The following is a 14,611-nucleotide window of genomic DNA, read 5'->3' as shown; positions in this document are numbered from 1 at the left end:
TGAAGGAAGGGAACTGGGGGCTCAGTGGGAAGGCAGGCCAAGGATTGAGAGCTGCCTCAAGTGGGACCGGGAGGTTTTGCGCGGACACTTTAAGAAATGTGTAACAATAAACATCCTCTGCCCCGCGCTGGTGACGCGCCTCCTTGTTACAAACCAGAGGCTGTCAGCTTGTCAGGCCCCATTCCCCGTAATCCACATGATTTCAAAATTCAGCATCATTTGCACATAAACATTTGGTGACGGTTTCTCTGTGGATCTGACAAGTTAAGCTGCTAAGAATTCGTGCTGACAAATGCGGGTTGATTTCTTGGGCAGCTGCTGATGTGATTCCCATCCCTGCCGCCCTGGCAACAGCCTGGAGGCTGTCTGGTCCCAGCACACATGGCTGATGCCAACCAGGAATCCAGAGGAAAAAGACTCCTGGACAGAAAGCATCAGGGGTCATGGGGAGGAGGCATTTTCTGGCCCTTTGTCACCACAAAAACGGATCTGTGGATGTTTATGGTGGGTTCGTCACAGGCTGGGGCATCCCCAAGGTGCCATGAGGTGACATTTGGCAATAAGGTGGGAGGGCCACAGCCTGGGGCTGACCGGAGGCAGGAGGTGGCACCTTGGTGTTGAAAGAGGCAAAATGCAGGAGGGAACAGATCCAAAGGCCATGAAAGAGAAACGGGAGGAGTCTGTGTAATGCAACAGAGAAGGGACAAAGAGGATGTGAGGATGTCCCACCTTTGTTGGAGGGCATGAAATCCTTGGCCTTGTCATTGCAATAGTGGAGGCAGCAGGACAGAATCAGGTCGTCATTGTTTCCCTGGAAAAGAATGGGCAAGGTTACCCTTGGCAGGGAAAACTTTGCACCCCCACCACCCTGACTGCTGAACCGCCTCGAGACACCCCAACACAGCTCAGTGAGAGCAGGGCTGCCACAAGCTGAGACACAAACCCCAACACAGCTCAGTGACAGCAAGGCTGCCACAATCTGAGACACAAGGGCCTGCTCAGCCACCTGCAAAGTGGGGACACAGAGCCACCCCCTGCCCAGAGCTCACGGACCTCAGGATCCCTGGTTTTCCCTGAGGAGGTGGTGGCAAAGAGCTCCCAATGCCCCTTACCTGCTGGCCAGTGGTGTCTTCACTGCGGAAGGAGATGGACTCCAGCTCGTTGCCTCGGCTGGTCAGAGCCCTCAAACAGTTGTCCCGGCTCTCGAATCGCTCCTCCAGGAACTCGATGGACTTCCTGGCTCTCTCCTGCACTTGGCGGGCATAGCCTGCAGCCCGGTGCTCCATCTCTGGGCCCTTGGCCAGGCCATCCAGCTCGTTTATCACTTCAAACAGGAAGAGGAGGTACAGTTACTACGGGACAAGGTGCTCCCGTGACCTGCTGCTGGAGCACGCAAGTTGCCAAGGCCTCAGGGCCGGGGCACTGGGAGCTGGCTCAGGAAATCTGGGCTCAGCTGCTGCAGTGTCCCTGTGCTCCTGGACTTGGCTGCAGGTCTGGAAAAGCTTTGCTGCCTTCCACCTCCGTGGGTCACCTGGCTCGGCCCTGAGAGCGCAGGCACCTCACCCCGCAGTGTAACTGGTGAGGGCACCTGGCTCTGCCCTGCCAAACAGTGGGCAGCATCACTGTGCCCCCCAGCCCACGCTGCTGGATCATGCCAACAGCACGTCCGTGCCCGGAGGCGTCAGGAAACCCTGAACACCTGCATCCTGCTCCTCTGTCTCCGGGCACAGCGATGGCCCGTGGCACTGTGCCTCCTGCCCCTGTGGCACTGTGCCTCCTGCCCGTGGGGCACTGTGCCTCCTGCCCATGTGGCACTGTGCCTCCTGCCCCTGTGGCACTGTGCCTCCTGCCCGTGTGGCACTGTGCCTCCTGCCCATGGGGCACTGTGCCTCCTGCCCGTGGGGCACTGTGCCTCCTGCCCGTGGGGCACCGTGCCTCCTGCCCGTGGGGCACTGTGCCTCCTGCCCATGGGGCACTGTGCCTCCTGCCCATGGGGCACTGTGCCTCCTGCCCTTGTGGCACTGTGCCTCCTGCCCGTGGGGCACTGTGCCTCCTGCCCATGTGGCACTGCCTGCCTCTGCACCGCCTGACTGCAGGGCTGCACATGGGAACAGGAAGCAGGCAGTTCCCACCCTGGCACTATTTCCCACACAAACTCCAGGCCTGTTTTCCCACTTGAAGCCACCACCCCGTGCTCCTGGCAGGGAACACGCTCCTTTCAGCACCTCACCCATCTGGCTTTGCGCATCTGTCCTGCCTCGAGACGAGCTTGGAATCCAGGTGGATTCCCAGCCTGTTCACCTTGACTGGAACCTCTTGTACTGCTGCCAAGTGGTTGGGAATTCCAGCTGCTCCATCCTGAGGAGCCCAAGGGACCCCAGAGCTCCAGGAGGGACCAGCCCTTGGGTGTTGAAGCTGCTGGAAGAGCCGCTCTGCGTGCACGAGCCACAACGCTCCAGAGCACATCTGGACACACCCTTGTATGCCCGGCCTCACAGCTGGCAGCAGGGCTGGGCACACAAATGCGCATCCAGATGTGCAAACAAGTGTCCCCTGGCTGTGCTGGTGCGTGGGGCTGCGTGTGCACGGAGCTGGTGTGCACGTGTGTGCGAGGGAGCCTCCGCGCGCTCTCTGTGTGTGTGTGTGTGTGTGTGTGTGTGTTTGAGCCATGGCTTCATTTCTGAAGATTGTTTCCGAGCTTGGAGCCAAGTCCTGAGTTCAAGTGGGAACTATGCATTCCTTGGGGGGTTCGGGGAGAGAGCTCGGGGTCTGAGGCCTCTCCCCAGTGCTGTGAATCACTGCCCGGGGAGCCTGCGTGATCGCTCTGTTCCATGGTGAGACTGGCACTCACTGTCTGGGTATTCCAATTAAATCTGCGTGGAGCTGCTTTGCTCTTCCCTGGCTGGAGACTCTTCTTGCTACCGACCTGATGCTGCCATTTCCACACAATGCACGGCTGGGCCCGGGGTGGGGGGAGCCGTGCAAGAACGGAACATCAAACAGGAAAAGCTGGTATTCCCTCCCGAAATCCGCCTTCCTGCTTCCAAGCTAAACAGGCTTCAAAGGGGAGGCTTGTTTGTGCTTCTGCACCAGGCCTGGCTTCTCCATGGCGGGGTCAGGCTCAAGGAGCACGGAGCAGGTTAAAGAGCAAGAGAAACAAACCCAACGAGAAGCCAAGCGCTTAACCCCTTGCTGCATCCCCGGGAAGAGCAGGGAGCAGCGCCGGGGGAAGGGCACTGTGCCTCTCTCCACCCTGCCCATGGGACACGGCACCAAGGCCTCTGTCCCCAGCAGCCACAGGCCCAGGGGATGGTTTCCTCCTGCTCACACTGACGGCTATCCTGGGGGATGAGGGGGAATGTGACCAACAAGTGCATGGACAGGGAGTTGCTGGCTTTGGGGGGCTTCTGGGGGGTTGTGGCAGCAGTGGGACATGAGTTACTCTGTCCCTGTATGATGAGGCAGCAGGACAGGAGGGCACCAAATGTGCCCAGCTGTGCCTGTGGCAGAGCAGGCCAGGCTGCTTTTGCAGGTTGAGGGCAGCAGTATCTTGGACAGGGGGAGAACCAGAGTTTTCAGCTCTCCTGCTGCTCCTGGCTGGGGTTTGATGGAGAAGCCTCCCAGCAACCACTGGAGTGCACCAGGAGGCAAAGCCATGGCTCCAGGGCAGGTCCCAGCTCTCCCAGGTGTTAACATGCCCCACAGCCCCCAGGGCTTCCCAGGCTCTGCTGGTGCTGCTGACTGCCTTCCCTCGGCATCTGCAGTGCCAAGCCACAGAGCAACTTGGCAGCTCCTGCGCTGAGCTGGGCAGGCATCCAGCCCTGCTCTCCCCACCCAGGGGTGCCATCCCCAGCCCCAGGAATCCCTCCTGAGCTGGGCTGCTCAGCCTGAGGGGAAGGGCAGCAGCTGGATGTCGGCTCTGGGACAGGCAGAGCTGTCTGCTGGGCACCAGGAGTTGAAAAGGAACCCCCAGAACGGCTCGGAGGGCAGCATGGGGTGCACCTGTGCCATTTCACTGCCTGGACACCCACAGAACCCAGCTGGTCCCCGGCCTCCTAGGGCTGTGGATGGGATGTGGGCTCTGCAACGCTCAGCCCCACTGCTGCCCCAGCCTCTCCTGCTGTCCTCGGGGATCCTGCGAGTGCCAGGCTGGCACCGGGCCGTGCCAGGCGCCGCAGCGGAGCAGCACCTCCAGCCCGGAGCGGGATCCAAGAGCCAGAGCAAAGGCACGGAACCAAGCGCTGCCGCCACCCCGGGAGACCACCCAGCAGCACAGCCGTTATCTGCCAGGGTGAGTGTTTACCAATAACGGGAACCAGCTTGCTGTTTTACTGAGAGCTTTATAAGGATAAAAAGAAGGGCTGGGCTTGAGCAGCTCCGAGACGCTGGGACACAGGCCGGCCATTTGCTCAGCCTGCCTAAGCCCCAGCTCAGCTGGGATAAGCTATCTGCTCTGATTGTTTAACAATTCCCCCTCCCTGCTCGCTTTGAAATTCCCTCCAAATCCCGTTTAACACCCATCTGCTTTCTTCCAGCCCCTGGCACCCCCAAATGAAGCACAGGGAGAAATTTACTGAGGGCTGTGGGCAGAAGGCTGGCAAGGAGGCAGCAGGGTGACAGGGGCTGAAGGAATGGCAGCAACGATTGGGATGAGACAGGCAGGATGAAGTCTAGTCCCACTGCACAAGCTGACCAGCTCCAGACCACACAGGCACTGAGGGCACGTGGGGCATGGAGAGAGGGAGCCAGACTGGAGGGACAGACCACACCAGGGGAGAGGGGAAGCCCCCACCACAGCACTGGCCCCACTCACCGATCAGGGGCACCACCAGGATGAACTTCCTGCAGTCCAGCAACGTGACCAAACTGCTGAGGTGGTCGATGAAACCATTGGTGTCCGGGACCAGAAAGACAGGTCTGATCTCCAGCTCCATCTGCCTCATTTGGCTCTGGTCTTTCAGCACGGCCTGGAGGAGAAGGAAGGACACATGGTGAGTAAGGAGGATGTCAGCTCTACGACCCGTGGACCCTGAGAGCAGAAGATAAGCCTGGCTGCCACGTACAGATCCATGGGAAGGGGACCAGGAGGAAGCTGCATCCATCCCACCTGCACACCCCAAACATCAGCTCTTGCAGGACCACAGTACACATGTGAGCAGGATGGCAAAAGCCTCCAAGAAAACACTCTCCCAGAAAAACAGCCCTCTCCAGGCTTTGGGAGAACTGGGACCAGCCTTGAAAAACTGAGGTATTTTGGGAATTGTCCTATTTGTGGGACTGGCAGTTCCCAGGATCATCTGCACTGGTGCCAAGGGGGAGGGAGGACAGGGATTCTGGGTTTCACATGGAAACAGGTCAAGGTGACAAGAGACAAAACAAACCAATTTGGGATGCATAAGTCTTGCCAACAGCCTCCTAACACAGGGACACCAAGCAGGCAGCCAGAGGTCTGTGGGGTAGGGATCCTTGGCTGAGTATCTCCACTGTCCTACCACCTCCGGCACATGCCTTGCCTTTTCTGACTCCATCCAGCTGGGAAACCAGGTGGGTTCCAGCCCTGAAAACTCACAGCACTGTCCTTGGTCGAGCCCTTCACACCCACAGAGACCAGAGGTGCTCACACTCACAGGGGGAGGGTCTCTGGGGCTTGCTGGCTGCCCTCTGTGCTGCACCTGGACCTCTGGCCAGAGTCAGTTGCCAAAACGGGACCCCAGAGCTCACGTATGACTTTCGAGGCTCTCGAAGGACTTGGGCTCTTTAGTAAGCCACAGGCTTAAAAAACTCAGGATGCTATTCTAGTGCTTCCTCTGCTTAAAAATAGCTTCCCTGGACTTGCTGATGTTTGTTGCCTCTAATAGGAACCGGTCACCCATGGAGCACAGCAGAGCTGCTGTGGAACACATCCACCGTGCAAACCCTTCTGAGACCAGGCTCGGACCCACCAGATCTGCCCTGGGCACACGTGGTGACCACCAACCCTGTCCTGCCCAACGGTGTGGGGAGCTCCCCCTGCCCACAGCGAGGATCCCAACCCTCCCTCTGTCATGCCAAACCCTTGGAGGCGCACTGGAACAACGAGCTGCAAGGGCCAGCAGTGGCCATGGAAAGAAGTGGTTTTTAATTCATTTCCAAGTGTTGTCATCTGGCTTTAAATCAAGGCGGTTTGATGCTGCCACCTCCCACAAGTGTCTCCAGGCAAGGCAGCAAGCAGAACCTCACCACGTGCCTCCCACCCTCCTTCTGGCAGTGCTGCTCCTGGGGATGTGGCTCCCACAAACCCTTAGGGGTGGCAGGCAGAGCAGGGATCATGCCAGGTCCCGTCTGCTGCATGCCAGTGGGAGGACATGCCTTGCCCATCTGCACCAGTGTCCCCAGGCTGCAGCTCTGTACCCTCACGTGCTAGATGCCAGTCCTGCTTCTGTTCTGCCTTGACACTCACTGGTGGCACAGGAAGAGCTACAGTCAGGGACAACCTGGAACCAACCCCAGCATGGAGCTGCTGCTGCCCCCTCACCACAAGAACAGCAGTGGGGTGCCTCCACAGGGTTTTGGAGTGTGGGAGGAGCTGCTTGTCCCTGGGAGACACTGGAGCCTGCTCCACCTGCCTTGGGGAGATAGAGAAGGGCCCCAGCGACCAATGCAAATCCCTTGTGGGGCTGTCACAGAGGTCAGTGGCCCTGAAGCTGCAGGAAGTGGGGGTGAAACCACGCAGTTTCCACTGAACAGTGACAGTCCTATGTGAAAGAGCTGGTGGCAGGAGGAGACCCCAGGCTGCCCCCCAATACAGCTCTGAGCCTGTGATTCAGCCCAGCCCGTGCAGGTGACCTCAGCAGCGTCAGCAGGACGCTCACCTACCCCTGGGGCCAGGGGGGGACGGCGGGGAGGGCAGTACCCGCGTGTGTGGCGTTTGCCCCGGCGGCCCTGGCGGGCCGTACCCGGCCCATTGCTGGCAGCCGGCAGCGAGGCCTGTGCCGGCCGTCACGTCCCATTCCGCTGCCGGGCCGCCCGGTGAGAGAAGGACACAGGATGCGCCGGGAGTGAAAGAGCGAGGTCGGCGGGGAGCGTGCCAAGTCCCCGCGCACAGCTCCGGGCCGCTCGGGGAGCCAGAGGGAAACTCGCATTTGCAGAGTTCAGAGGCCGGCAGCGAGATTTATTTTTGTTTGTGTGAGTAAAAGGCTGCAGAAGCCTCCGGCCAAGGGGTTTGGGGGAGAGAGGAGTGGCCTGTGATTCATGCGGACGCTGGCTGGCCCCACGCCAGAGATGAAAGGGAGCCCATGTGCGGCAGAACCGGGGAGGCCAGTTCTGCTTAACCCTTCTGCCGGTCAGTGGGGCACGGTCCCGTGGGGAGGAAAGGGGGGCATGCGGGTGTGGATCGGGATGTCCATGTTTGGGACTCAGCTTCGGTGCTTTTAGGGCTGCCTGGAGCGAGCTGCTGGTCCCACCGTGCCTCAGTGTCCCCAAAGCAAGGAGAGGGAGATGGTGGCCTGTGTGTCCTGCTGGGAGGTGGGGTTTGGAAACCACCCTGGCGAGCGCAGGGTGGACAGAAGAGCAGAGGTACAGCCTCGCCCTGGCCCAAGTGTTTTGGGACAGCCGGATTTCAGCTTTGGCTTATTTGGGTTAAACAAATAGGCTCAGCTTGGCTCAACTCAGTGGCAGGGTGACCCCACAGTGCTGGACGCAGCACGGGACCTCTGAGACCAGGGGCTCCTTGCCCTCTCCTGGGCTGCCAGCTCCACCCCGTTCGCCTCCTGCCCCCGAACGCTGCGGTGTCAGCGCTGCAGCCCCCTCCCCATCCCACTGCTCTGGCCACGGGGGCTTCTCCCAGGAGCTGGGCCGGAGCCGGAGGTGGCTCCCCCGGCTGCCCCAGCTGGTGGCAGCACTGAGATCAGACACTCCTGCACACTCAGTCCCAAATTCCCAGCTCATCCATCAGCTGGAATCACCTGGGGAATTCCCCGGAAGCTGATGCCCGGGTGAAGGCTTCAAACGTGGGCAGGGGACGGGTCCCCCAAAAACCAGGACTTTGTGCAGAGTGACAGTGGGGCGAACCGAGAGCCTCCAGCACCAGCACAGAATAGGAGAAGGTTCCACGTGGACTGTGGAGCTCCGCACACGGACCCCACAACTCCTCTGCCCGTGGTGCCAGGATGGCAGAGAGGCCGAAGAGAAGAAAAGCAACAGGTCACAGGGGGTCACGCTGCTCAGCCAGGACGGAAGGGCCACCACCATCCTGCCACCACCTCTCTGCCGGCCACCACCCTCTCCCCAACCGCGGCCAAAGCCGGCGCCGCTGCCCCTTCCAACCCCGCGCTCTCCGCGGGGATCGGATTTTCCAGGGCCGAGAACAATGCCTCCTCCAAGCCTCTCTGCTCCAAGGCTTCCTCCTCCCAAGGCTCGTCCCCAGCGTCTTCCTCGGGAGTAAACGTGCCCCGTGGCTGGTAGCGCACCGGGGCCGCCGCCGTGGCGGAGCCGTCGCGGGTGGGTGTGCGCCTTCCGCACCCGCTCCGGGCAGGTGCCGAGCGGCGTGTGCGCCCGCGGCATTGTTCCTGCGGGGAGGGAGAGCGTGAATGGGACACGGCTAAATTTAGCCACTTACTCACACTACCGCCACAAAGGAGCGGCCGCATCTTAAGGGGGCGGCCGTTCCGTGGGCTCAGAAGGGACAGGAGAGAGGCTATTTTGGGAAGACATGTCATAATTGGCCGCCCCGGTTGAGCTGCTTCTGTAATGCTGAGCAAAACAATAGCAGCATCCAGAGGAAGAGCCTGTTATGTTTCAGGTGGGATGTTTTCAACCGGTCAGGAAACTCGACCGCTCCCAGCGCGCAGCGGCGGCACAAAGGACAGGGGACGCTGAACAGCATGGACCAAGGGCTGGCCAAGCAGCAGGACAGGCTGTGGCTTGGGGACAGCCCTGTCTGAGAGCACTGCCTGCCCCAGCTGTGTTGCTGCCACCTCTTCTTGTCCACCTGCCTGCCTGGTCTGTCCTCCCTCTGAACACCTGAGCAGCAGCCGGGGATGTGCCTGGTCTTTCACCTGGTGCTGATGCATCCCTGCTGTCAGCAGCTGTCACCAGCTCTGTCCCAGTGTGGGAATGTGGTGAGGGCAGTGGCAGGCTGGCAGTGGAGCCAGGCAGCTGCTTTGCATCTAGAGCTGACCAGGGACACAAGAAACCTGACCCTGCTCTGTTCTATCTTTCCTCTCAGAGTAATGGTTTTGAGGTCTGTGCTTGTGTAGGGGAATGGAGCTGAGCTGAGTTCCCTCTAAAGTTGGTGCTGGCTGAGGGCCACCCCATTTGCCATTTATCCTGCCTGGACCTATGCTTCCCCAGCAGCTCAAGCCACAGTCCTGCAGACAGCCAGGGACAGGGACAGGGACCTAAGGAGAGCAATGAAGCTCAAATACCCCTCAAGGTGTCAATCAGCAGCACAGCGGGCTGCCAGAGACTGGGGAACAGGGCAAAGGCAGGAAAACCTGCAGGGGAGAAGGTAGCGACTTGATCCATGAGAAATACAACTCTGCAAGTCCCAGGTGAGGCAGTGACACTGTGCTCTCCTTGGGCATAAAAAAAACCCCACAGCCAAGAGATGAAGGCTTTGCAGCCTGGGGGACTGCACACACCATCAGAGATTCCAGAGGAGGCAGCCACAGCACCTGGACCCCAGTTCCCACTGCTGTGTGGGGAGCTGAGTCCTGTGTGCTGAGCCAGGAGCCACATCTGCTGGACTCGGATAGAGCTGTGGCTTGTCCCAGAAAAATGAAAGGGTGACTTGGAGAGCAGCTGACATTCCCTAGGTGGGCAGTGAATGAAAGGCTGTAACAGGGAAGAGAAAAGGTCCCCAGCTCCCATGAAACACTAAATCTGTTGGGAAGAGCAGAAAGGTGAGGGATCACAGGTTAAGAGGGAAAGTGGAGGGGGTGGATGCTGAGCTGGCTCCAACCTGGCCTCCCCCGGCAGCATTTTCCACCCGAGCTCCTCTGCTGCTGCAGCTGTGAGATCAGTACCCGGGCAGGGAGAGGACTGGGGCAAGCACACATGTTCTGCTCCAAGCCATTCCCATCCAGCTACGGCCTGGATGACTTTACCGAAGCCCCAAGGACTCCTCCTCCACCCCGCGCCTTCAGACTCCAAGTGCACCTCAGCTCTCAGCTGTGCAGCCCCTGAAGCTGCCCACACCCTCATTTTGACCTCTCTCTGCCTGCGAGCATCGGCCCCAGCACGGCTGAGGAGGAAGGGAGGAGCAGGCCGGGGGGAGAAAGCCCCTGACAACATCAGGCAGCCCCCACTCTCCCTGCAGAATGGGCAGCGGCCATCCCGCGGGGCCCCGCTGCAGCTGCGCCGCTCGCCGGGCTCTGCTGCGCGCTGCCCTCCCCGAACATGTGCAGTTCCTGTTTGCTGTGTCTGTACAAGGCGCTGGGAAGTGGGGAATTTACTTACACCTCCCAGCTTAACAACCATGGGAGGCTGGGAGGCTTCAGGCCGCTTTAATTTACAGCCCATCTCTCCAATCTCTCACTCGTTTGGTTGCTGCTTTCTTCCTCCTGATATTAACGTGACCCAGGTACCTGCCAACAAAAATGGACTCGCTTGTGGGGGCGGCCCCTCCCTCCCTCCCTGCACACAAAACTTCTACCTTCGCCTTGATATGGATTGCTCTGAATTCAAACAAAAAAAAAAAAAAAAAAAAAAAGGGGGAGAAAAAAGAGAAAAAAGGCAAAATCTGAAAAGGTTGGGGTGGGTTTGGAAAAGCGAAGCGCAGTGGTTCTGGGCCCGGCGCCAGTAGCCCGAGGGTACACATGTGCAGGCTCTCCCAGTAGGGCCTTCAGCAGCCCTGTTTTACAACCACCTCGGCACACACTGCAGAGTTCACGCATATGGCCAGACAGATGTGTCTGGCTTACGTTCAAGGCTGGAAAATGAAGAATTATGGAAGTGAAGGGCCCTGGGCATTAGAGAGGGCGGAGGTGAGGGGGAGGGGAGCCAGGGAGAATTTTTCCTCTGCTGAGAAATCCTCATCTGGGCCGAGAGGCTGGAGGAAGAGGGGTTGAGAGCGAGGAGGCAGCCAACAGCCATCCATCCATGTGAGATTGCTCTTAAAGCAACAGGGTGCATCGCCAGGCATCTGCTCCCAGTTCAACCAGTTTACTTCACCAAGTCCCACTGGGAAACATGCTCTCATCAGGCCAGGGCCAGGCCAGGATCACCTGCATCCCGTCTGTTTGTCCCCATAACGATGGCAACGTTCTGGCTGCAGCAGCCGTTCGCAGACTCATTTTTCCGCCGCTGGCTCCTGCATGAACTCTGCTGTTCATGTCCCACCCTCTCCCTTGTCTGCCTGTGCCCCGTTGCACAGGAAGGCTGATTTCTCACCAAATCTCGCTGTCACGGAGCCTCTGCCCTGGGTGGGGGCACAGCTCACGGGCACACACGCAGAGGAGCCGCTGCCCTGGGGCACAGCTCGCTGCCTGGCACACACAGCGCTGCAGCCAGCAGCTAAAGCACTGCCCTGCCACTCCTGGCTGTGCTGGCAGCTTCATAGGGAAGCTCTGTCTGGCTTCAAGTAGGTCTCCATAACCTTCATTTCAAGGCCTGGGAGGGCAGATCTTACCCAGGGTGGGGACAGCAACCCAGATTTGGACCTTCCAAAGGGCCAAAGCTGTTTGCTGCTGGGTTTCACAGAGGCAGCACGTGGCATTACACCCAGGAAGATAAGGTTAAGGTTAAGGACATCTCAAGAAGCCTTTGAAGCATGGTAGGAAAAGAGCTGTGCACAGCAAGGTGGGATCAGCCCATCCTACCTGAATCTTGTCTTGACGGCGCTGCTGCTCAGCGACTTTCCTGGCCAGTGCTTGCTTTTTGGCTCTGAGCTCCTTGATGTCCATCTCTCCTCCACTGCCTTCAGTCTCAGAGTCATCTTCAAAGGCCTCAATCCTCACATCATCCTCCTTCTTCCAGGAAATGCAGAAAGAGAGAAAAACAGGAGGGCAGTCACTGTAAGGGATGCTGGTGGCAGGGATCATTCTTGTTTTGCTCTTCCTTTTCCAGTAGACAAATCCCTGCCAGGCAGTCCATCACCCCTTGCTGATGGGTGACTGACTATTCCTAAACATCCAAAAGAAGCCAAATAAATAGCAAACCTTCAGGAAATGACAAGGTGAGACAGGAGGTAATGGGCAGGAAAGGCAGCGACCAGGCTGGGCAGGGGCAGCCCAGCTTTATGCTCTGTTCTAAAATCACACCCTCTTCCTCACCTTGGAAAACTCTTCCCACAGCCTTGGGTGAGTCACTGATGTTTTATTGCCTCCAGTTCTGTGAAATCATGGTATTTCCCTGTCTCTCTGCTTTGCCTGGCTGTTTAGGCTGCACATCCCTGTTCAGGCTGCTTCTTCCCACCTCCCTGCACCAGGCTGCTCTAACACTGCTGCCTCATCCCATGGGCTGCTCATCCTGACAGGAACCTCAGATCCACAAACTCAGGTGCCCTTCTCCATTTTGACCTCTAAGTAGTCCAGAGAGATTCCTGCACCCACCCCAAAACTTCCAGCTGGTCTGGAAGAGATGTTTCAGAAGGAGATGTCCAAAATTCTGATTTTAAAACTCCACATGATGGAACATCCACTGTGTCTCAAGGTCACTCATTTCAACAGTTAATTACTTCCTCTGTTAACATTTCCAGCCTACTTCTAGTCAGCCTTTGCCATGCTCCTGCTGTCCAGGAACCTTGTCTTTGCTAAATTCAAGGGTCCCTGGTTCTCCAACCTCCTGCTCACACCAGCACATCTGGACCATACTGCATCTTCTTCCTCTCCTAGAGACCCTGCCCTGAGGTTCCCCACCAGTTCTGCAGACCGTTCCCAGTGTGCCTGCACTGCCTGAACTGGAGACCCCAGAACTGCCTGAACTGGAGACCCCAGAATACCTTTGGTGGAGGCCACACTGGCCTTTCCCCACGTACCCAAATCTCTGGGATACAGGAGGGTGGGAGGTGGTGGCTGGTGTCTAATTGGGCATCACTCACAACCATGTTCTGCCCAAGCTTTGCTGCTCTCCCCAGCCATTCCACACCCAAAGGGGAGCCCACAAGTCCCTGTTCCTCAACATGTGTCCCACATGTACTGCCCAGGAGCCCAACTCTCCACTGCTGCCTGCAGACCCCTCACCTCATGAGCCAAAGTTGCTCCCCAGTCATCATGGTGGCCTTCCCAAGCAATGCCACTACTCATCCTCCCTTCTCTGCCCAAAATCCAAGGGTTGTGATGGGGCTGGGTAGGGTTTCCAGATGGCATCTGGCTGGAAAAACCTGCTCTGAGCCCCTGGAGGGCTGCAGGAGACAGAGCCTGCATAGAGTTAAGAGCAGGGCTACACTCCCTGCCCTGTGCAGGCTGCCACCACACGTGTCAGCAGAAGGGACTCGTGGTCTTAATTTAGAACAACCCCAGTGCTGCACAGTCGTGCACTCAATCATTTCACCCAAGCCACAGAACCACCTTCTCTTCTCTCCCTGTGACCTTTTAGCCATGGGAACGAGGAAGATGGGAGCCCTCAGGCTCACTTCCCTCTGCTGGGACAGCCTGGACCACAGGGGATGGGGGGATGCTGCCAGAGGGAGAGTGTCACACCAGGGCCTCAGGGACAAGCCTCTGTCTGATGAAGATCTGCTGAGGGGGGTCAGGACCTGCTTGCCCCACAGTGCTGGTGGCCACTCTGGAGAGCTGCAAGCTCCCTTGAGATCAGAGCCCAAGAGGGAAGCTGCAGGGTTGCACAATGAGCTCATGGAGAGATTCCCACAGCTGAGCAGAGACTGTGGGGATGGGGCAGGAGGGAGCCATCCTGGTACTGTGCTTGCTCACAGCAGGAACTGGATGGACTGAGCCAACAAAAGGAGCATTCCGAAGAACAGGACCATCCCTATCATGACACTGGGAAGAACCTAAACACTCCCCCATATCCCACACGCCAGCTTGAAAACCTCCAGCACCTTCTCCAGAATAGGACAAAGATCCAGGCCTCCCACCTTACAGAGACAACTGCCTGGGGATTTGCTGTGCCCTGCTCAGATGGGACAAAGAGGGTGCTGAGTACAGCGCTGCTCTGGGCTTCTCTGAGCTTTCTGACTTTCAGTTCCCGTGGGACAGAGAGGAGGTGCTGTCCCTGCTCAGGGTGACATCCCTCTGGCTCTGAGTGCCCGGCCCCAGCTCAGGGAGGGGAGCCAGAGTGAGCCTGGCAGCACCAGGCCACCCAGCCTCCCGTTCCCAACGCCTCTGCTCCTCTCTCCTGTTTCCCTGGCCTTTCCAACTGCAAGATTAAACACAAGAAAGGAGTCAACCTGCAGAGCAGCTGGCAGGGCCCTTAAACACACACACGGAGCCTGGAGTGAAGCAAGGCCTACAGGAACAAGCAAGGGCAGAAAAACAAGAGTTGAATTCCTTAATCACATCAGGATGTGAGAGGCAGGGGAGGGACGGGGCGCCAATGTCAGCTCTTCCTGTACGTGTGCTGGAGGCTGGAGCTCAGGCCTCTGCCACAACGAGCTCCACGGCTATAAACTTGATCCTGAAGCTGAACCCTGACACCCCCTCGCCCACCTCCTCTCCCGGGGCCGTGGTGCTGC

General features: G+C 58.5%; 1 protein-coding gene across 2 annotated transcripts in view; it reads right to left on the bottom strand.

The window, feature by feature from the left end:
• The window catches only part of SMG6 (SMG6 nonsense mediated mRNA decay factor), a 104,988-nt gene that overhangs the window by 2,805 nt on the left and 87,572 nt on the right, over nt 1-14,611 (bottom strand). Inside the window, exons 15-18 of one of the 2 annotated variants that reach the window (XM_030288064.4) lie at nt 11,799-11,948; nt 4,814-4,967; nt 1,113-1,324; nt 730-811 (exon numbers count right to left, since the gene is read on the bottom strand). In XM_030288064.4, coding sequence (XP_030143924.4) covers nt 730-811; nt 1,113-1,324; nt 4,814-4,967; nt 11,799-11,948 — 598 coding nt within the window. The remainder of the gene's footprint in view (nt 1-729; nt 812-1,112; nt 1,325-4,813; nt 4,968-11,798; nt 11,949-14,611) is intronic. The other variant, XM_012568706.5, reaches the window with a different exon arrangement.

The sequence above is a fragment of the Taeniopygia guttata genome, chromosome 19 (assembly GCF_048771995.1).
Source record: "Taeniopygia guttata chromosome 19, bTaeGut7.mat, whole genome shotgun sequence".
NCBI classification, from domain to species: Eukaryota; Metazoa; Chordata; class Aves; order Passeriformes; family Estrildidae; genus Taeniopygia; species Taeniopygia guttata.
Note: the sequence above shows the minus strand (reverse complement) of the source record. Positions and strands in the feature narration are given on the sequence as shown.